Raw genomic sequence first — 22,178 nt, 5'->3', positions numbered from 1 at the left:
TAATATTAAAGGGAGAGAACATCTCCTCACCCAAAGGGTCCAGGACACTATCCTTAGAAGAAGGAGTATTGTCATTAAAGAGGAGAGAGTCAAAATCTCGGTCCTCATCAAGATCAAAGATGTATTCATCCGGGAATTCAGAGGCATCATCATTGTTATTAGGAATAGAATCGAGATCGTTCATATCGTTTTGATCAATTTGGTATTTCGTGCCGCGAGGGACACCCATTAATGTTGTGCCGCTGAGGACACCTCTTGATGTTGTGCCGCTAGGGACACCTGAGGCAAACGAGGTGCTAAGACCTCCTCTAACGTTTGAGGTGCTAGGACCTCCCGTGCTCTCTGGGGTAAACTCAGTATTGTTTCTCTTTTTGTGCCTCTTACCCCTAAACTCATCAAGATTGTTCTCATCTGTAAAGTCTGCCTCAGGAATGATATCCTCCTCAGAGGGGAAAGATCTTTTAGAGGACATGACTTGAGAAAGCGTCGAGAACATACACAATCTCATTTCCATGTGAATAAGGTTTCTTATGCTTTCGCTATTAAAACCAGATTCTGCCGCATTAGCTTGTTCTGAATCTGAGTCAGACTTGGTTAAAAGGTATGATATTTTCTGATGCCTGATATATATATTTTAAAACCCTATTTTTTTATATTATGTATATTTTTTTTATTTTTTATTTTTTAAATATATATATATTTTATATCTTATAATTATATTAGGTAGATCAAGATAGTATAAGTAGATCAAAGATAATAACACAGATGTATTTACACAAATTGGAAACTTATTATGAGAATTAGGCTAAATGGGTTAAAACTCTAATAATAATCTCTAAATGTGTAATCCTCGGTGGCAGGCAGGAGGAAAAAACAGCTGATCGGTCGAGGAAGCTCAATCGCGGTCGTTTGCCACTGAAAAAACAGGCATATTCATCTCGAGGACAGAGGAAAGGCTCCTAGCAGCAACACCACGCTGCGCTTGCGCTGCCGAGGGGCTTTCCTCTAATCCAAAAGAGGAAGGAAACTTCGATAAATACATCGCGGCCGGTCGCCTCGATGAACACACCAAAATCGGAGTGCCCGTTCACGTATACGCAAGGCAAAGGCAGTCGAACCACAAGTGATTGTAGGTTGAAGTACCTGAAGCGCTTCCCTTAAAAGTGTGCGATATCATAAAATAATACGAAATCAAGGATGAACATAACGCAAATAGGGTTGGAGCCGACCTCCGTAAATTGGAGGTCGGGAGCCCAAGGAAAGAGGGGAAAAACAGCGGCGGTTAGCCGAAAATAAAGTGAAAAGGGGCATTATAACGCTGTAGGAAAAGAAGTAGTTAGTGTAGGCATAACAACAATCATAGCAATAAATACATGAATATAATAAATCAATTGACAATAAAGGAAAGTAAGGAGAAAGTTTCAGGAGGAAACAAGGAGTTGACTTATCTGCTTGGAGCCGCATTTAAAAGAGGCTGATTGCCTAGTGCTTACTGCTATTGTTCGGTCTGTAATGTTCTAGTATGGAACTTTTACTTTGTGACCTATGCGGCTGCTTGGGTCGGCATTAAAAGTTATAAGCATAATGGTAGCCTCCGGTCTTGTAATGAAATCAATGCTGATGCCATCGACTGGGAAAACCCTTAAAGAAATCTGACATTTTTAACAGCAGACCTAAACAGTAAATAAACGGTTTTGATACCACCATCCCAGAGTTAGACACAGGATGTCACGGTCCACGACCACGGTGCAGAAGCCGTATTGCCTGCTGTGTACTGGCCAGTCAGAGTACTCATGGGTGAATTGCATTCCGCTTACTCTTCTGCCAGGCCAAGTGCCAATCTAAGCATCTTGAATTACTTACACAGGCACTAAAATTAATTGCAGAATAGGGCTTTCTGCCTCACAAAACGTATATTTTTAGGGACTCCGCCACCAAAAATGGATACTTTTATGTTCCGGTCCTGCAATGCACCCTAATATTTCTAAAATAAAGCATTATGTTCTCGTTTTTTCAGACCATTTTAGATACACGTGTGACATTTGTGGCAAAAAATACAAATATTACAGCTGTTTTCAAGAACACAGGGACTTGCATGCTGTGGATGGTAAGTACTTGAATCTCACTTCAACTTGTTTGCTTGATTGTACGGGGGAAAAGAATATGTATTCTAATCAAAATAGAAGCACTTTAAAGTGGATAGACCCTTTTTGCACATATCAAACTGCATTTTCAATATTGCATGGGTCCTGTGGCTTGTACAACAATTCTCCAATTTCCGAAGAAAACTAATTCCGGAATTCGATTTGGGCTTTTATGAATCCACTTTACTTCCATAGTCTGTATAAATTTTCTTATGCTATTGGGTTTCCTTTATTGTGAAGTGAAAAAATCCTTATAAAAGTAGGTATCCAGAGTGAGTTAAAGTATATGTGGGCAACAGGCCGTTTTTATTCACCAAATAAGCATTTCAAATTAATAATTTGTTGGTGTTTATGTGATGGTTCTTCTTTAGCATATTATTAGTTTTCACTTTAAAAGATATTTTAACACCCAATTATTAATAGTTTTACTAAACCAAAGCAACCACTAGTGCCCAGGCGAATAGATTGTCTGTTGTGGTACGCTTTCAATTTTGGAATTGATTACTTGCACACTTTACCTTAAAAACCCCTAGGTAAGTGCCTCTTCCTTCCAAAGAATCATTTACTAAATTTCACAGCACCATGCATCGCCACACGTTCCGCGCCCCCTAAGTGGCATCTTATTTCCTCTTCTATGTCCCATGTAGACATTGGAGGCTTGTGCTATTCATTTTGTACTTTTTTCAAAGTCTACTTTAGGATTTAAAAAACATTTAGTCTATTGCATATACAATATAATAAAAGCTGACCTCCGACGTAGATGTTTTCCAAATCAATGCATTCGATGCACTATATTTAGTATCAAATATGGTAGTTGACTGAGATTGTTAAGCAGCTGTCTTTCATCACCACCTGCTCCGAAATGATATCAACATTTAGAGCTACCTTTCAAAACTAAGCTGCATCTTTTCTTCAAGAAGTTTACATTAAACAAATTGACTGTATGAAACAATGCTGTCGATAATAATTAACTAGTCAAATAAAATCTGGTCCATATTCACATTAAAGTAGGCAGAACATGTTATACTGGGAGAGGGGCATGAGTAGTTTCTGTGTTACACCAGGAAATACGTCTTTGAACCTTATGAGTGTGAGAAATAAAAACAATCTTAAAAACTGAAAGTAGAAAATCTGTACAAAAAATATATATACACTTACAAAAATAAAGGTTACGTTAAACTTTTATGGAATGAAAAAATAACATAAGTGTCCCCTCTTAATTGAGAACTCGTCCTAAGTATTATAGATGAATAATTCTTTGAACATCTTGTCCACCTGTTAAATTTCAATTCTACTTTGGGAAGGTATCATTGAGACTGTCTCCTAGTTTGTTGAAATCGTAAAAAAAAAACTCTACATTTGCTGTCATTTTAAATATGATTTGCTATTCTAATGTATCAGCAGGTTTTCGTGTTACAGCCCTATAACTTTTCCTGTTCATTCCCTCTCGGTTTACAAAATAGTTTCTGCTTTTAGGAAAATTGGTATCTTTTTCCTGATACTTCTGAACAAGTATGCTTCTAAGTTTATCAGGTCTGTCCATTGTTATGTCTTCAATGATCAGTATCATTCTCCATTGGCCTCTTCAATTAACCAAGGGGCACCATATCATTCTGTCTTCTTCCCGAGGTTTTGTTTTTCATTTTGCATCTTGAGGCTTCTAAGATACAGTGAAATCACTCAAGGCTGCTCGGAATGCACTCCAATGAGAGGGAAGCTTGTGGCTGCTGGTTTATCTGCACATATATGCGCTTTCCCATCCCTAAAGTGGCAAAAGTGAGGCGGTGTGGGTCGTCCCAGAACCCTGTCACTTTCCTGAACTGCCCTTTTCCCAAACCCAAGGGGGGAGGTAAAAAGAGTAACAAGTCATGGGCAAGCTACAATAATCCGCTGCCTACGAACATTTCACCCTGCATGTGATGCGACCAGATTCAGTCTTCGAGAAGCTGGCTCTCATGACTTCATCTTGCAATCAGCAGTCTAGTTCAGAACTTTTATATCGATACAACAGTCAAAATCTTTATGCTTGACATCAGGGGTTGGTGGCCTTGTGTGCTGCATACACTGAAACATGCAACACGTTTTAGCTGGAAAGCTCTGCCACACAAAAAGGTATATGTAATTGTGACCCCTGAATCCGTTTGAGTGTATGGACAATGCTGATTGATCAAGTGAGGTTAAGTCCTATTTATAAACTGTCCCTTTTCCAAAAAAACTCAACACAGTTCTGATGGGTAAGTCTGGGAAAACAAGACCAGCTAGATCACCCAGAATGTTATATCAACTGGTTGAATAAAGCTTAGTGGTTCAAAAAGCACCGTTTCACACTGTCTTTAAAGTGTAGCTCATTTGACGCCGATTTATGTATTATGCTGATCTATGTTTTTCGAAGCAAATGTTATCCAGTCAGATAACACATCCTTGCACTCTGGTGTTAAACAGCAAAATAAAAATATAGATTTGTACGTGTTCATGTCCTTATTTGTTTATCTCTTTATTTGTTTATCCCTTTAAACACACTAATTGGATGTTTTTTAAATTTAAGTACCATCTCTGTACAGAATATGATCGTAGTGATTTGCCCAGAAGTTTTGGTTTGTGTTCAACCAGTTACATAGTGTGTTATGTATATTCACTTGTTAAATTCGAATATACAGACTTGGGCACATCGAAATGAGCTCAAATTGTAATGTCCGGCACAAAGGTTCATATATGTGCAGGCTACATAAACCTAGTTTGCTTTCTGGATGTGACAGACCAACCATGCACCATAAACTGGCCCAGTTATTGCCGTCAAATTTAGTTTAGTAAAATTTGGATTTTTATATAAAAAACATTCTTGAATCTTAGAAAATGAGACTTTACGAAAATGAAACCTATCCTGTCACAGCAGACTGATTAAAGATTCCCAAATCTTTTTGTATACGTTTAGATATGTGAAGTTTTAAAATCATAAAGATTTAAAAGATGGTAGCTCAGTATTGTCATGGATGCCTTGCACTTTCAGTCTAGCACAACATTTGTCCATAAGCCTGCATTAATGGAGACGCAGTGCCATGGTGTGAAATGCAGCTTCTTGTAATTTTGTTGACATTGGAGGTGCTTTACATCACCCCACATCTATTTTTCTTGAACCTAAGCTTCTTTTGCCACACATCTATTTTTCTCGACTCTAAGCTTCTTTTGCATACGTAAAGTGGTCAAACAACACTTGATTTGAACATTTGATGATCTTAATAAATATCAACAGTTCAGAGAAAGCCACACAACTGTGTCTATAACATCTGCAAACATTTTATTTTAAGTGTGGTGAGATAATGGAGGAACATGTACTTCTAGTTGAGATAAAATGAAATTACTTCAAGGTGTCCCAGATATCGACAATATAAGCAGACATGTTTTGAGGGAAGCCAGTATCAATAGTGTAAAAACGCCTAACAATCTCACCTCACTGGTTAGTTGACATATTGGTCGAATAAGTACACCAATGTATCAGTGAGATATGATATATCTATTGACGCATTATAATCAGACAGCTCCCTCCCTATTAAATAATTTGCATTTATTGTCCATATTCCAGAATAAAGTGTTTCATATAAGTGTGTACTATAGCACAATAAAATACCACATGGAAGTAAAGTATAGGTGTGACAATTATGGGTAATTGTTAGTATTTAGTACACCTCTCAGCACATGAAAGAGGCAATTTAAAAAAAACTTAATTTGTATTCTTTTTGTTTGTTTTTCCCTCCTCATATTCTGGATTAGTATTTAGTGTGGAGGGGGCCCCAGAGAATCGGTCAGGTAAGCTGATAGTGTTTGTATACTTTGTTTATGATTTTCAGCTTTAAATTCACACATAGCGTATTGAGCTTGTGACTAGAGTGGTATAAAACAGTACTTCGATTATCTGGTTGAACACTAAGACCTCTTGATTTCTGTAATTTTTCACCAGATGGGATATGTATTATTTTTACTACTGTGTGTTTGTGTGCAAATGTATGTGAGTTTGTATTGTACACAGCATACACGCCATTAGCTGGCCCATCACATGCCACAGTGTGGTCTTATAAGCATGCAGCATTGTTTAGACTAAAGCCTTACAGTTCTAATTTCCATCTGGATAGAGGTTTCTCTACAGTAGTGACTCCCGAATGCAAACAGTTTTCACCTCTACTAACACTCTTTTAAAATATATATATAAATATTTTGCATGTGCAATTTCAAACCACTTTAACTATTTCTAATGAGATATGCAAACGTATCTGATATTCATTTTCAATATAAGAGTTATCATTAATGGTAACCATGTAAGTGTTTTAGTTTTCTATTGGTCCTTTTGAAAATACTGAAACAAAAATGCATTTATAGCAGACATATTTGGGAGCTGACAGTCAATGAAAAGCTTTGCGTTTACGTTTCTAAAATCTTCTGTACCTACCAAAAAAGTTGAATAAAAAAATAAATGTTTTCACTAGTATGTTTTCACTGTGCTAACTGGCGTTTTTATTGATAGTCTGTGATGTTTATACTAATTTGGTGAACATGTTTTTTTTTTTAATCCAGGGAACTACAAAGTTGTATATTTTTTTAAATGTGTCAAAATCCCAAGAAACTTAAGAAAAAAATATGAAAAATACGAAAAGGGGGCAGGATAAAAACACCCAGACCCCGTAGGCCTGCTCAGGGGGTCCCAAAAAATACATATTTTTTAAAAAATAGACAAAATCCGGGCAGGATGCACGGATCCTGCCGATTAAAAAATGGGAGGCCCAGAGGGGCCCCCCAGCCTCGGGGACTACCACCCCTAGGGCAGCAAAAAATGATGTGCGGGGGGGCTCACAGCCCTCCCCAACCCCAGGGACCGCCACCCCCAGGGCTTCCTTAGAATATATGCGGGGGCTCACGGCCCTCCTGCAGCCCTCGGGACCACCACCCCCGAGGCTTTTTTTTTAATAAAGAAATCTGGGTGGGGGGCTTAAGGCCCCCCACACGCCCTGGGAACCGCCACCTCCCCGGGGACCTAAATATTTAAATTCGGGGGTCCGTTAAGGACCCCCAAGTCCTGGGGACCACCACCTCCTGGGGCTTTGCAATTGTTGTGAGGGGCCCCGCGTGGCCCCTCTCCTGGAGCCTGTGATGGCCCTGGGGACCGCCACCCCTCAGGGCCGGGTCCTACAGTGTCCCAGGGTGCCCACCCCCGGGACACTGTACTTTGCTATGGCAGGGCGGGAGCCTTGCGGCTCCCGCCCTGCCATAGCAAACTTGGTTTGCATTTTGAAAGAGAGAGCAGGTTTACCTGCTCTCTCTTTCAAAATTCAAACCAAATTGTTTTTCCACACGGGGAGCTGCATCTTAGCCGTTCCCCATGTGGAAAAGCAATGCCGGCTCCCTCAGGAGGTGGCGAGCCGGTTGGGACCGTGGGGGATTTGAGACCCCCCCCACCAGGGCCGGACTGAGAACCACAACCGGCCCTGGCAAAGCTCTCGGCCCACCCCCATCCCCACTCGGTGGGGGGAGGGGGGGTTTGGATGTGCCGCTGAGCTCTTTGCCCGGGCCGGTTTTGGCTGATTTTGTACAGGGCCGATTTTGCAGCTATGCTCCAAAAACGGCCCTGTAACAAAAACGGCCCCCAGGGGCCCAGAACCGGCCCCCACCCGTGCGGCGCACCGGGGGATTGTCCGGTGCCCGCAATGGCCAGTTCGACCCTGCCCCCCACGGTCCCCAACAAGAGGCCAGGCCCTGGGGGATGGGGTCCCCAGCGCCATAAGTGGCCCGGGGGGGGGGGGGGGGGGCCACACGGCCCCCTCCCCAAAATAAAATGTAAAAAAAAAGAAATTTAACAAAAGGGGGCCTCGAGGGATGGGGTCCCCAGGGCCATAAGTAGCCTGATGAGGGGGGCAACACAGCCCCCTCCTAAAGATTTTTTAAAAACCATAAAGGCCATGCCCTGGGGGTGGGGTCCCGGGGCCGATTAAGGCCTTGGGACTTAATCAGGACTTGGGGATGGGGTCCGCAGGGCCAAGACAATAGGAAAAAAAGGGGGGCCACACAGCCCCCCTTCTTAAACAAAAATGGAAAAATGGGGCATTGCGCGGTGGCCCCGACACTCGCTGCAGCACTATGTAACCGAGACCCCTGGCGCGTTTGCAGATGAGAAACTAATTCCCCTTGAATACTCGAGTCCCTGGGGGCCAACTAGCCCACCAGGAACCTTCAGTATGCGCCAGGGGGCTGCGTTGCAGAGAGGTGTGCTGAGGCCACGCCTCTTTTTACACCTCTCTGCAACGCAGCTCTGTGGCGCCTAATGGAGGTAGCTGGTGGGCTAGTTGCACCCCAGGCACCCTCAGGATTTAAGGGGAGTTAATTCCCAAACTTAAAACGGGGCGCGTTTGCACAGTGGTGAAGGGAGAGGGCGGACCTGAGTTGATATGTATGTAAACACACCATGTGGCGCGTATTATGCTGAGGAATTAATTCCTCTTCAATCCTGAGGGTCCCTGTGGGCTAACTAGCCCACCAGGTACCTCCAGTAAGCGTCACGGAGCTGGGTTGCAGAGTGTTTTTAAAAAGGGGCATGGCCTCTGAACACCTCTCTGCAACGCAGCTCTCTGGCGCATACTGGAGGTACCTGGTGGGCTAGTTGGCGCCTAGGAACGCTCAGGATTGAAGAGGAATTAATTTTCCAACTTAAAACACGCCACAGGGCGTGTTTGCAGACATGTCACCTCAGGCCCCGCCCCCTTTCTTCACCATTGTGCAAATGCGCCCTGTGTTGCGTTTTAAGTTGAGGAATTAATTCCTCTTCAATCCTGAGGGTCCCTGGGAAACAACTAGCCCACCAGGTACCTCCAGTATGCGCGAGGGAGCTGCGTTGCAGAGAGGTGTGCAGAGGCCACGCCCCTATTTACACCTCTTTGCAACGCAGATCTGTGGCGCTTATTGGAGGTACCTAAGGGGCTAGTTTGACCCTAGGGACCCTCCGGATTCAAGGGGACTTGGGGCCAGATGTAGGAGCCCAAATACCGGTCGGTAACAGCCGATTTCGGCCGTTACCGACCGGTATTTGGGTATTGTAATGTAGGGGGCTAGAAAATTACAGAATCGGTATATTTACCGATTCGGTAAAATACCGAATCGGTAAATATACCGATTCTGTAATTCAATATGTAGGTGGCACAGTTTACAGTGCCACAGGCCCTTAGAAATTTGTTGTTTACCACCCAATGCTATTGGGTGTTAAATTACGAATTTCTGTGTACATGCACATCTGTGCATGTACACCTGTGTGTGGCACACATACTTGCCCTAAGGGCATGTATGTGTGTCACATGGCACACAAGCCAGAAACAGGGGTGCAACAGGGTGTCAAAGTGACACCCTGTCCCCCTTAGATATTCGGTATTTTTACCGATTCGGTAATTACCGAATCAGTATTTGCTATTGAATCCTATGGGCTTCAAGGCCCATAGGAATCAATGGCAAATACTGATTCGGTAATTACCGAATCAGTAATTACCTAATCTTACTGATTCGGTATTTTTACTGATTTTTTTTTTTCCTACATAGCAATTAGCGATTAGTAAATACCGAATCGGTAAAATTCGGTATTTACCATTCGGTAATTTGCTATTACCTACATCTAGCCCTTGATCTCCTAACTTAAAACGGACACAGGGCGCGTTTACACAGGGCTGAAGGGAGGAGACGGGGCTTGAGGTGACGTGTGCAAACACGCCCTGTGGTGTGTTTTAAGTTGGGGAAATAATTCCCCTTCAATCCAGAGGGCCCCTGGGGGCCAACTAGCCCACAAGGTGCTTCCAGTAAGTGCCACTGCGCTGCGTTGTAGAAAGGTGGTCCAGGCCGTGCCCCTTTTTACACCTCTCTGAAACGCATCTCTATGGACACTCGAGATTCAAAGGGGACTTTATCCACCAAATTAAAATGGCCACAGGGCTTGTTTGCACATGTAAGCTCAGCCCCACTCCTCCCTTCACCAGTGTGCAAACGTACCCTGTGGCGCGTTTTAAGAGGTAGTTTTAATCCCCCTGCCCTATTATATACTAGGTGCTTACAGAGGAGGTAATTCTAATAATAGTGGTACCCGAACGCATAGTGTTCCCTAGTGTATGTAGGTGTTTTAACTGTATTCTAAGTGTCTTTTAACATAGCACTGGCTCTAGGATTGGTTAGTCAGAATCAGTTACCACCAGTACCCATCTGAAAAAGTTGACGGAACATGATGATTTTGCAACAAGGCCTCTTTCTGCTCCTCTGTGTCTTCTTTCTGTATGTCTTCCTTCTTCATGCACATTTCTTCATCTTTGAGGACTTCTGTTGCTTCCTTCTGCATTCTTTTTCTTCTTTCTGCGTGTTTTTTCTCCATTCTTTACATGTCCTACCCCTGTAGGCATAGTTAGAAACTAGCATTTAAATAATCTTTGAAATAAACTGAAAAAAACATAGGTTTCAGGCAAATTAGCATTTAAAAACCTTTGAAATTCACTGAAAAAACCATAGGTTTCAGGGGCGTTATAGTTAGCTGGACATTTCACTCGTACAAAACCATTGAAATTCCCCCGTTATAGTTAATTCAGCTAACTATAACTCACGCGCCCGCAATGCACATATTACATCACTCATGACATGTCAGTGACATCACTCATGACATCACTGATGACATCTCAAATGACATCACTGATTACATCATCCTTGTGATAGAGTGGCAGACCTCCTCTCACCCTAATATAACCTTTGATACACACACTCAAAATAGAAACTAACATTTTCAAAGCAATTGAGATACCAATACCAGTTACAACACACCTATTCAGTAATTCCAAGATCTACACACACATCCACGTAATCACCAATAGTTCTATACAATCACTCATGCATATACTCACTCATGATATGTACTCATATATACATCCTGTTACACACTGTCATTCCTCTATGGAGTTACTCACACATGCAAACAAAGTATCAAACATCCATTTAGTTATATATACAGTTATACACACACCACCACACTACTTCTACGGAAACTTACACATACTTACTCTCTTAAACAATCACTTATAAAAACACATACTTATTTATCCAGGAACTGTGCCAATCTCTTACTGTCACATACACCAATACTCACATATACTAGGTTAAAACCTATGTAGTCACTCCTAAAGACACTATTGAGAAAGTCATTCACTCACTAACACACCCATACACACACTCATCCACCCATCCAGTCCTGCATACATGCTGTCTTCAACACATACAGACAGTGAGTCACTCATTCATGCATCCATGCACTAAGTAATACCCCCAACGAACCATACAGATACTCAGACACTCATACTGATACTCAAAAAACCATCCTATGCAGCCAGTTATACACAAAGTGACAGAATGATACAGATATTTACATATTTAAACACATTCACTGGATGTTGTCATCAGTGATGTCATTTGAGATATCATCAGTGATGTCATGAGTGATGTACTGTGTGACGTCATCAGCAGTGCATTGCGGGCGCGCAAGTTATAGTTAGCTGAACTAACTAGAACGGGGGAATTTCAATGGTTTTGTACGAGTGAAATGTTCAGCTAACTATAACGCCCCTGAAACCTATGGTTTTTTCAGTGAATTTATATATATATATATATATATATATATATATATATATATATATATATATATATATATATATATATATATATATATATATATATATATATATATCCATATCCAACTGAAAGTTGCCTACAGATGAGAGGCCCACGCAGGTAAGTTCATCTTGTGCTAATTTAATGAAGGTTTGTACGGAAAAACAGCATAGTGCCTCGCACCAATTTTTTCGCCCTCCCCGATGCGTTTCATGCCATGACAGCACTTCTTCATGGGGCTCTGGACTTCAAGCAGGTACACAGCAGTTTCATGGCGGCATTACTTTCCACAATTTAACACCCCGCCCGGATGAGCGTGGACACCCGCGTGGCCTGATGGTTCCTGTAGTGCCGCCACTGTTCCTTCAGTGAGTTGACGTGCCTTGCTCGAAAACTGTGTTAGTTCATGATATCCCAAGTGGGTTTGGCAGAAAACATTTCTGTCGTCTTCTGTGCCTCATTCCACCTTCATAGACACTTCCTGTCCCAATGCTGAAAGCCGATTGACATCTCAGCGGGGCTGCACGGAAAATGTAGCGGGGCTCTTCTCGCATCCAAGGCAATGCCGCTAAACATCAAACTGAAAGTTGCCTACAGATGAGAGGCCCACACAGGTAAGTTCATCTTGTGCTAATTTAATGAAGGTTTGCACAGAAAAACAGCATAGTGCCTCGCAACAATTTTTTCACCCTCCCCCGATGCCTTTCATGCCATGACAGCACTTCCTCATGGGTCTCTGGACTTCAAGCAGGTACACAGCAGCTTCATAGACACTTCCTGTCCCAATGCTGAAAGCCGATTGACATCTCAGCGGGGCTGCACGGAAAATGAGAAGTCTTTTTAGTTGTGAGATTAGCTAGTTTCTAAAAGCAATTGAATTTCCAGTGGTGCTCTCCACATAATTAAAAAGACTTATTTGGCCATCACTGGATTTGAAACAGTGACCTGTAGACAGCTGGCCAGATGCAGAGTTACCCGTGCCATATTAACCATCCCACAAGTACTTTTAATGGCATTCTGTTCTGTATTGGGTACCCTTGCTGATGTTTTATTCATTTTGCTGGTATATTTCGCTCTGTCCTTGGCCTGGGTCTACGTATGGACAAACAAATACTTAGAGAGATGAGTGCTGTTTTTCCCCACTAAAGAATACTCTGATTATTGGTTTTCGTTGGAAAGTTGGCCTTTGAGCTTCCTTCAGTCTCCCGGTTGATGTGGATAAACAGTCAATACCCATTTCAAAGATGGTGGTGTGTCGATGTACAGTATAGCACGAGTTACACAGTTGAAATAAAGATATGAATGTCCAGCCAGAGCTATGAGTACACCACACTTTAATAAACATGTATATTTACAATTTAAATTGGAATACAATACTAGGAAGTATATAAACCACATAGGAATGTTAATGTATAATAATATAGTGGTAAAAACCACATTCTCTATCGATAAACAGTGCCTTATTTGGGATCTCTACCTGACCTTTGCGACACTCCTCAAAATGACTCAGTAGAAGCACAGTTACTAGAACCCTGTAATAATTTAACAGTGTTTGCAAACCTGTATTGAATAGAGTTAGTAGCAAATCAATGTTAGAAGGGAGTCAGGACCTCCCAACAATTGCCCGTCGTCCGATTCCCGTGTTACTCTACGCGGACAACGCAGTAATTATGGCTCAAACCCCAGTACAACTCCAGAACCAACTAAACTCGTACTGTAAATTCATGGCCTCATTGAACTTAATGGTCAATATTAAGAAAACACTAGTCATGCATTTAGGCAAAAAGAGATCCAAGAAAAAAACGATATGTTTAGACAAAGCTAAGTTGGATTGCACTGGACATACCCTTATTTAGGTATATTATTTGACAATACCTCCTCCTGGAAATCGGCCATTGATAGTAGATACCTTTTATTTTTAAGAGCCTCCTCTGCATTGATTGCTTTCTCTCGTAAAATAGGAAAACCACCCCCAAAAGAACTTTTGCAAATATACTACGCTAAGTGCCATAGCGTAGCTGTAAATTGCACTGGGGTGTAGGGCTATGTATCTGTGGACACTTTGCAAAGGGCAGAGAACAATTCCATCCGTTATCTCCTGGCCGTTCCTCAGTGTTCTCCAACCTTTGCCTGCCATATAGAATTAGGCATGGATTATATTGCTGACCATATAAAAATCCAGCCAATATTATTGTGGCATCGCATCTGGACGACGGAGCAGTGTAGCTTAACCCGAGCACTAATTGCAGATTGCCTGGTCTTAGACAACTGACTGGATGTCCCATGGTTGTTATATGTAAATAATTTTATTAATGATCTGGGCCTTTCCAAATATTTCAAAGAACCAGCAGTCTTAAACACTGTTACTAGAAAGGCCCTGCGATCGCTTTGTTTATCTCATTTGGGAGAACTTCGTATGGCTCAAGAAATCCATAAAGTCACAAATCGCCGTATTTTAACTATCCAATGTACTTTGGGCATCCAGCCGTACCTTACTTTTTGTTTGTCTACCTATGAAAAATATTTGTTAACCCGGTTAAGACTTTGTTTTTCCGCTTGGTTACATTCCCAGGGAGACAGGATTGGTCAAACTCCATCATCCAGTGCCCTTGTGATGGTACCTCTGAACAGTCCAACATCCACGTATTACTGTTCTGTAAATATTATGATGTTCCACGCAAACAATGGATTATTCCAATCCTACTGTCCCTGGGATTGAAAGATGCCGTCCAGCTTTTATGGCGTTACTATTTTTAGATACAGTATCAAATGCCAAATGCATAGCTATGTTTCTTAAGACCTGTTTGAAAATCCGAGCCACTCATGGAGATCCATAGTGACTTAAAAATGGACCACTTTTAATTGTTATGCTTGATTTTGCACAATTTCCAGACAGAATCCAAACCTTCTTTTTATATGATCCATTGCATGGTTGAAAGGCTTTATCATTTGTATTCCAACATATATTGTTTAATACTATTTTTATTGTGTACCTGTGATGCATATGAAACTGTATATAATGACTGTTGCTTTTATGATTTTATACTGTTCTAAAATCGAATAAAGCTTTTCTACTACTACTACTAGCAAATCAGTTAGAAGAGTGTAAAAGATGGGATCGCAATCCTTCTGCCGGTCAACGGGTTCACAAATCCTTACTTCTTTCACTCCTAGTTATTGCAAACGCCGGGGGCCCGGAAGAGGGGGTCCGGGCGGGGCGGAGCCCCCCGGAGCTCAGGAAGAGAGGGGGGACCGGGGTCAGGGTGTTTGGAAGTGGAACAGAGCCGGAGGCCGCCAAATCCCTGCCAAGGGCTGCCACGCAAATATGTATCCATCCTCATTAGGATGAGGATTATTATATTAAGAATATATATTGGCGTGGCGGCCCCTGAGGTTTGGTGGCCCTGTACAGGTGCACAGCTTGCACATGCCTAAGGCCGCCCGTGCTCATTCTAACCTATAGAGAAAAGTGGAGGCCCACAGGTATATGTATATGTGGTTTGTTTGTGACATATTTAGCTTTGAAGGCAACCAATGTTTGGTCAACTGGCAAAGTATCACGGCTTTTAAATAAGTAAATAGTGAAATGCAGCAAAGGAAGGAAGTGTGCGTACAAAGTAGTGTTATTACTCAGCACACCTGCACTTGTAGCAATAGTTCTCGAGGCCCTTCCTCTGGTGAGGTGTAGTGGTTCAATATGTTGTCAGTCACTAAAAACCCTTGGTTGGCTGGGGGCTTTCAACCAGGCAAGGTTAGCAGCTGTGTTTTGCAAGCTGTGAAGACTCTAGTTCATATTTATTGTCATGACAGTTGGGCAGTAGTTTACTGTCAGACAGTTGGTGTGTTCCACAGACATTCAAAATCCAGTCATTCAGGTCGGGACAGGTTTCCCCTCCTCAGGGGGTTTCTGGTAGGGTACCATTTTCCTTCTTCTTATGACATACTGATGCATTGAAAAAATGTATTTTAAAGAGTCCTCCTCCACGTCACAAAGTTATGCAAAATACTTAGATGTTCAGCAGTGCCGTTAGATACCTAGCATAAGGCGCTTCAGTTAAGTGGTAGCTTATGAGAAAAATTTGTCAGGTGGTGGTGGGTGAGCAAGTATTCTTGCGGGTAGGTAAATCACACACCATATTTAAGAAATGTGTTTTTTAGGGCATCTTGAATTTTGTAGTCTTAAAGGTGCACTGACCTTCCTAGCCTCTTTCTGGGAGATGTTAATTGGTGTAGAAGAATGTGGATGGAACTGAACACATTAAAAATGTTGTGACCTGGGCCAAAAGAGCCATTACAATGCATTGGCAGTCAAGATCTCAATAAAAGGAACTAGGGAAGGCAACCAAGTGGTCGGTAAGTGGAATAGATTAGGCCGACAGGGGATTATAGCAAAACAATGTACTGTGTAAGAATATAACAAACGAGTCAACAGAATATGTTAAGAAATCTACGTCTCATGTAAAATGACGAAGCTGAATATTCTTTGTTAAAAGTTTGCTGTTGCTTATGCCATTAACACAATACGTCTGGACGTTTTGATGCGACAACTCTTTCTATTGGATGCATAGCATGATCTAAAACAGGAGAAAGATAATAACTGATTTAATCGTTAAATATCTTTCCTTCAAGGCTGAAATGTATGAAACTAATAACCAGATTTAAAAAAAGACATCCTGAATGTAGGCAATTATTTTTTAAGTGCTATATCTAAAGAAAGAGAATTCCATAGTATGAGTTCAGTAAGTAAAAGGATTTACCACCAAAATGTTTGTACTTTTTCTGCTGACTGTACCGTAGATTTTCGGGGGTTGACTCTAGGCTTCTGTCTGGAGAGCAGGGGAGGAATCACTTGCAGAGATAGCCCAGAACACACATGAAATGATTTATGGACAAAAGGTAGGGTATTGAAATAGTATCAAACTTCAACAGTGTGCTACTTAAGGATTTCATTTTTTGGGCTGGCTGTTGCAATAGTCCAAATGGCACACATAACCCTATCTAATATTAGGGTGACTCCTTTATTAGTAAGACTCCTCGGGCAGGCCTAAGAGATAAAAGGCGGAATTGGTTACTGCATATATGTAGGAGTTAAAAAAAGAAAATACATTGAGGTTATGAACTTTTTCCTCTTGGACATTTCAGACATTAAAAAAACAGCGTACCAAGGGCGTGGAATCGACTCCAAGCCTATCAACTTAATTTATGTAGGTGGGTGAGTAGGTATTTCACCCGGCTGCAGTTAGTTCAAACCAAAGAAACTATGTTACTACTAGCTAGGGCCTGTACAAAGGACCTTAATAGCGGCACCATCTGAGGACACACCAAAAAGTGTTCCTGGGAAGCACCAGATTGCAGTTTTAGGGGGTTTTCGGGACCACGGACCCCAAAAACTGCAGCCAAGTGTTGTTGTTAGGGAGACAATGGAAGAATTACATGGATGACTCGCTGCTCAAGTTGGTCTTCCTTATTTGATGATGCAATAACGTTTTCACTTAGCCCCAATTGAAAGGCGTAAGACCCATCTCTTGCAGATGTTGGGCTAGTCAGGAGTGAGCACAGAGATTTTGTTAACTGTGTGAATTAGAGAGGATTTAGCCTAACGGCTCGGGCAGTCTATCTCAAATCTGGGCAACCGGGTTTGAGTCTCAGCATTGACGCCCAACATCCTGTGATTCTGAGCAAATCATTTAATCTGCCTGTGCCTCACAAAAATGAACGTGTCCTTCTGTAACGAAACTGGTGCTCATGTAAAGCACTCTTGATACCTGATACCTTCGAGTCAAGTTTGCACTATAAACTACGGGGGAAAAAAATAATTGTGGGTAGGGGCATTCTTTCACTGCTGCTTAAAGTATTAAGGGCTACACATACAAAGAATAGGACTAGTGTATTCCCAATTGTGATTTCCTGCAAAAGGCAATTAGGAAGTCGCAATTCCGAATTTATAAAAACTCTCTTAAGTTTTCTTTGTGATTTCTAGTGGGTTGCAAAAGACCTGCTGCATGAATATTAATCCAGTAGGTAATCCCAGCAATAACAGGGATGTTGGCCTACTGGGTTCAGCAGACCACAATGTCTGTGATTGTTTTTTATTAAAGCAATTTTTTTTAAACACAGACCATTTTCCTTAAAGGAAAATTGTATCCATTTAAAAACAAAAAATAAACCTTGAAGTTTCATTTTTAGGTCTAGCCTGGGCCGAGCTTGTGCTGCTTTGTGAGGCATGCTGTATTCAGGTATGGGCTTGAAGCTCTGCCCACCCTCCGCCCATCTTATCAATTGGCTTCTGCTACTGTCCTTTCTAAATGGTTGCTTCTGATTTGTTAATTGGCTTGTTAGTAACACATTGTCTCACTTCGTAACCTCCCATAAGGACTGGACTTTAAATTTGTGTTGTTATACGGTCTGTTTTAGCTACAGTCTTTGTGCACTATTTTCTGTAATGTCCTTGTTTTCATGACCGTGCGGTGCCCGATCATCTAGGCTGCTTTTTGTCTTTCAAAAATGCTCCCTGCACAGCGCAGCACTTAGCACTCTCTATGCTGCTTAACAAATGATTTTTATTTTTCAAAGTGCCCCATACTGTGCTTTCACTTTAATGGGGGTCACTCCTTTCTTTAGACGAGCCGTGTCTTAAATGGGCATGGCCGATAAAGTAAAAGCACGGCATGGAGTGCTTTAAAAAAAAAGCAAAAAACATTTGTTTGTCAGCTTGACAAACAAATGTTTTTTTGGGTAAAAGCGCTTTCACTTTAATGGTGGCCACGTGCCTTTCGGTACACAAGCCGCATATAAAGAAAGGGGCGTAGCCGCCATTGAAGTAGAATCGCGACAAGAGGCGCTTTTATAAAATAAATAAAAATTTGTTTGACAACTTAAACGCTTTTTGTTTTTTAAAGCGCCCCATACCATACCGTACATTCACTTTAATGGCGCCACTCACCTTTCTTTAGATGCGGTTCATCTAAAGAATTGGGCCTGCCTGCTTACAATTTGAAAGCACGCGATAAGGCGCTTTTACAAAAATTTGGAATGCAATAAGTCTCGCATTTGTGAGAGTTTAAGCTATTAGCATTTTAAACGACAATCCCTTTTATTTATGTTTCAAAAACCAAAGCATAAATAAAAGGCAATGTCATTTACAATGCCAATAGTGCAAACTTGCATAAATGTGAGACCTATTGCATTGCAAATGCTTCTTTAAGAGTAGGCAGTGGTCCTTAAGACAACTGCCTGCTCTTAAAACATATTTTGCCAGCCATTCTCAAAAGGGAAAGGGTCCCTCGGCACCCCTTCCCATTTGCGAAGTGTTGCCACCAACTTTGGGTTGGTAGTAAAGTGCAAATGTTTTTCCGACTGCATTCCGGTCGCAAAATATTCGTACATACCTTCTTGATTAGATATTTGGAAGCGACGCCCACAATATGCCCCTTCCAAATACCAAATACCGAATGGCGAACCCAAAAATGTGATTCATTAACTAGTTGCTAAATTACAATTTTTGGTTTTGGATATCCCAAAAAACAATTTTCTGGTTCAACGGGGCCGATTCTGTTAATGGTCCCATTTTGTGACTAGAAAAAAACTTTGTACATGTGGCCCTAAATGAGATGTGGAATCTGTTAAAGTACAGAAAAAGAGATAAAGACTGAAATAGATCAATGTCAAATGGATTCAGTACCTACAGTGGACATATTTCTAGACTAGGCTTCAAAGGCGTTTGTAGTTTTGACATGTATGTATAAGAAAATCGCCATGGAGAACTACTAAAAACTGTGTGCTTTGCTGCACTATTTTAAGTGGCCTGCAGACACACTTTTTTGATATTTGTTTAAACTCAAAACGAGGTAGTTTGTGATCAGTGCTTGATTTAATGTATTAAGTAGAATACAAATACTCGTAAGCTGATTTAGTCTTTACTATTTTGGCTGGAGATGTGTTTTATTTAGCAGATTCCTCTAGCCATATGATGATACCAGGCACTGCATAGACATGTGCAAGGTGAGATACTAACAATATGCTAATTGCTAACTGCTTTGGGTTTTCCTGTGGCAAGTTAAAACAACTGGATTAAACGCTTGGAAGGTAACAACTCTTTCATGTTATATGTTTACAAGTAGGGAAAAAAATTGAGTTTTACAAAAGAAACCCTTCAATTTGTGCAAACAGAGCATGGAGTATCTGACCAAATTCTATTTACAGTGTGTTTTATTAAGGTGATGAAAGTATACATGGGTACCCAGATCGTGAGCGTATTTTTGCTTCTTCTACATGCCATGCAGTTTATGATTACCAACAGTTGAAAATTGTCATTTAATATTAAAAAGAGTAGGCAAACCAATTTATTTGACCATTTTTTAACAGGAAAAGCTAACGATCGGAACACAAATATGTCATTTTAGCAATATTGTTTTAAAGTTACTGTAAGCATATTGAGGAGTTTAAATTACAAAATTGCGGGCAGCTGTGTGATTCTTGTGTTCTCGCACCTACAAATGCATTTTCACGCATAAGTTACCTCATGTAAAAGAGGTGTCTCCTATGTCACTTTTTTGTGTCCAACATGCAACCTATATTCAAAATTAACATTAGTATGTCTTCAGAAAATACAGAGGGCATGTGTTACAGTATTGATGTATCATTTTATCTGATCAACGAAAATTGGAAGACATTTGAGGTAGTCTATTTATGTGGTTCAGACTTATTTTATTGGCCCCATCGTTTTGTTAGTGTTTTCCTGCAGACCCTGACATTCTCACAGGATACCCTTTTTTAATTTAAAGTTATTGGCTAATTATTCTGGTTCTTGAAATCGACGTTCAACACTTAAAACACCTCCCTAACAAGCCCTGCTCAATTCACTGGAAAGACTGTTGGGCTGTGGGTTCTTAAGTACACACATATCATTGGCTTTGTGTATTTGAAGCGCCTTGTCTTACGTCAATCTCGTCAGATTCTAAAATATACATTTAGATTTTGACTAGAATATATTATGTGGTTTTAGTTTGAACTGGAGAGAACAATATAATTTATACATTTTTTTTATTGTTCTGTTGATTGAAGTAACGAGATCCTACCAGCAGTGATATGTGCTCTTTCTAGGTTATGTTGAAATGATTAGACATGAGCAATCCATTGAACAATGCCTGTATAAACTGTTATGGCCTTTCTTGAAGATCTACTGCGAGTGACGGTTTAATTCGTGCATACAGATGTAAAAAGTTTCTAAAATAGGTGGACATTATTATCATTTGCAGAAGTAATATTGTTAAGAGTGGAATCTTATTCAACAAAAACTACACTAAAGCTAGTGTTAAAGGTCCCTTTGATCACTAAATGCCTTATTTGTTAAGATGTGCTTTCCTTGTTTTCTCCCTTTACGTATTATTAAAGGCATGAATGTAAAGTCATTTAAGGACCTTGCAGATTATGGACACTCTCATAGGAATATTTAGTTGTTTTAAAAAAGGAAGCTATGGTAAAAAAAATACTACTTATTCAAGGACTGGAGGAGCCAGGTACCAAGAAGCAAATGAGTGCTTAGAAAACAAAATCTGACTTCTCATTCCTTTGGTCTTTTATGATTTTGCATTATTTCCTTTCAGATGTTTGAGCTTTGTTTAAAAAAAAAACTTTGAATCGTTGTCAATCTAGAACTCCACAAAATATATTAAAAGTAGTGGCACTTTAGTAGTCCACCCTCATCATGTGGACTTTTTTACTCCCCCTAATTTCTAGTGATTGGGTGTACACTAATGTGCTGCCACAGTAATCAATTGTACTTTTTTTGTTGAGCAATGGAGTAATTGTCAGAGAGCTTCCTTTTACTTTTTTTCTAATAAGGAGAAGTTCAGAAGCATCATTTTCAAAGATTTGTTTTCATCAAACAATTTCATCGGCTTATAGCTGCAAATAGAACTAATAGTTTCTAAACAAGATAGTCAAGGATTCCATCTGATAGTTTTTTTTAAGACCTTTTTCTTAAAGCCAAAAAAAAAACTTTTTAGGTACAGTACTGTACCTAACAATATTGCTTGAGAAAGTTCTCATTCAGTTAAGCTTTTTCTGAACTATTATGATTCTTCAATTCCCATGATGTGAGTCTTCATGAAAGAGGAAAGAAGGTGCCTTTGTTCACACATATGTGATGTCTCAGTAAACATAGCTCCTTCTCTTTAGGTGTTATTTATAATTGTTAGGTCTTGCTATAGCCATCGCGTAAGCGATGCTTTGCGAGAATTAAGTAGGGGCTTTTAAAAATGCTCCCAAAGTCTGCAGGCGGATCGGGTACAGTGCATGTGTGCCGGGCGGGCGCACCATTTGTCCGCCTGCAGCCTTTGGGAGGACTTTCGTGGCCTCTTTGATGTT

The 22,178-nt window shown here is 40.8% G+C and overlaps 1 protein-coding gene across 9 annotated transcripts in view; it reads left to right on the top strand.

The window, feature by feature from the left end:
• LOC147710582 (zinc finger protein 618-like) overlaps positions 1–22,178 on the top strand; it is a 998,795-nt gene that overhangs the window by 566,237 nt on the left and 410,380 nt on the right. For 5 of the 9 annotated variants that reach the window (XM_086921256.1, XM_086921253.1, XM_086921255.1 and 2 more), the window contains 2 exons: positions 2,018–2,107; positions 5,913–5,948. The exons of the other annotated variants lie outside the window; for them this stretch is intronic. In XM_086921256.1, coding sequence (XP_086777382.1) covers positions 2,018–2,107; positions 5,913–5,948 — 126 coding nt within the window. The remainder of the gene's footprint in view (positions 1–2,017; positions 2,108–5,912; positions 5,949–22,178) is intronic. 9 annotated transcript variants of the gene reach the window in all.

This window comes from Lissotriton vulgaris, chromosome 5 (genome assembly GCF_964263255.1).
Source record: "Lissotriton vulgaris chromosome 5, aLisVul1.2, whole genome shotgun sequence".
Classification (NCBI taxonomy): domain Eukaryota; kingdom Metazoa; phylum Chordata; class Amphibia; order Caudata; family Salamandridae; genus Lissotriton; species Lissotriton vulgaris.
The sequence above is the reverse complement of the archived record's forward strand: the minus strand, read 5'-3'. Positions and strand labels throughout refer to the sequence as shown.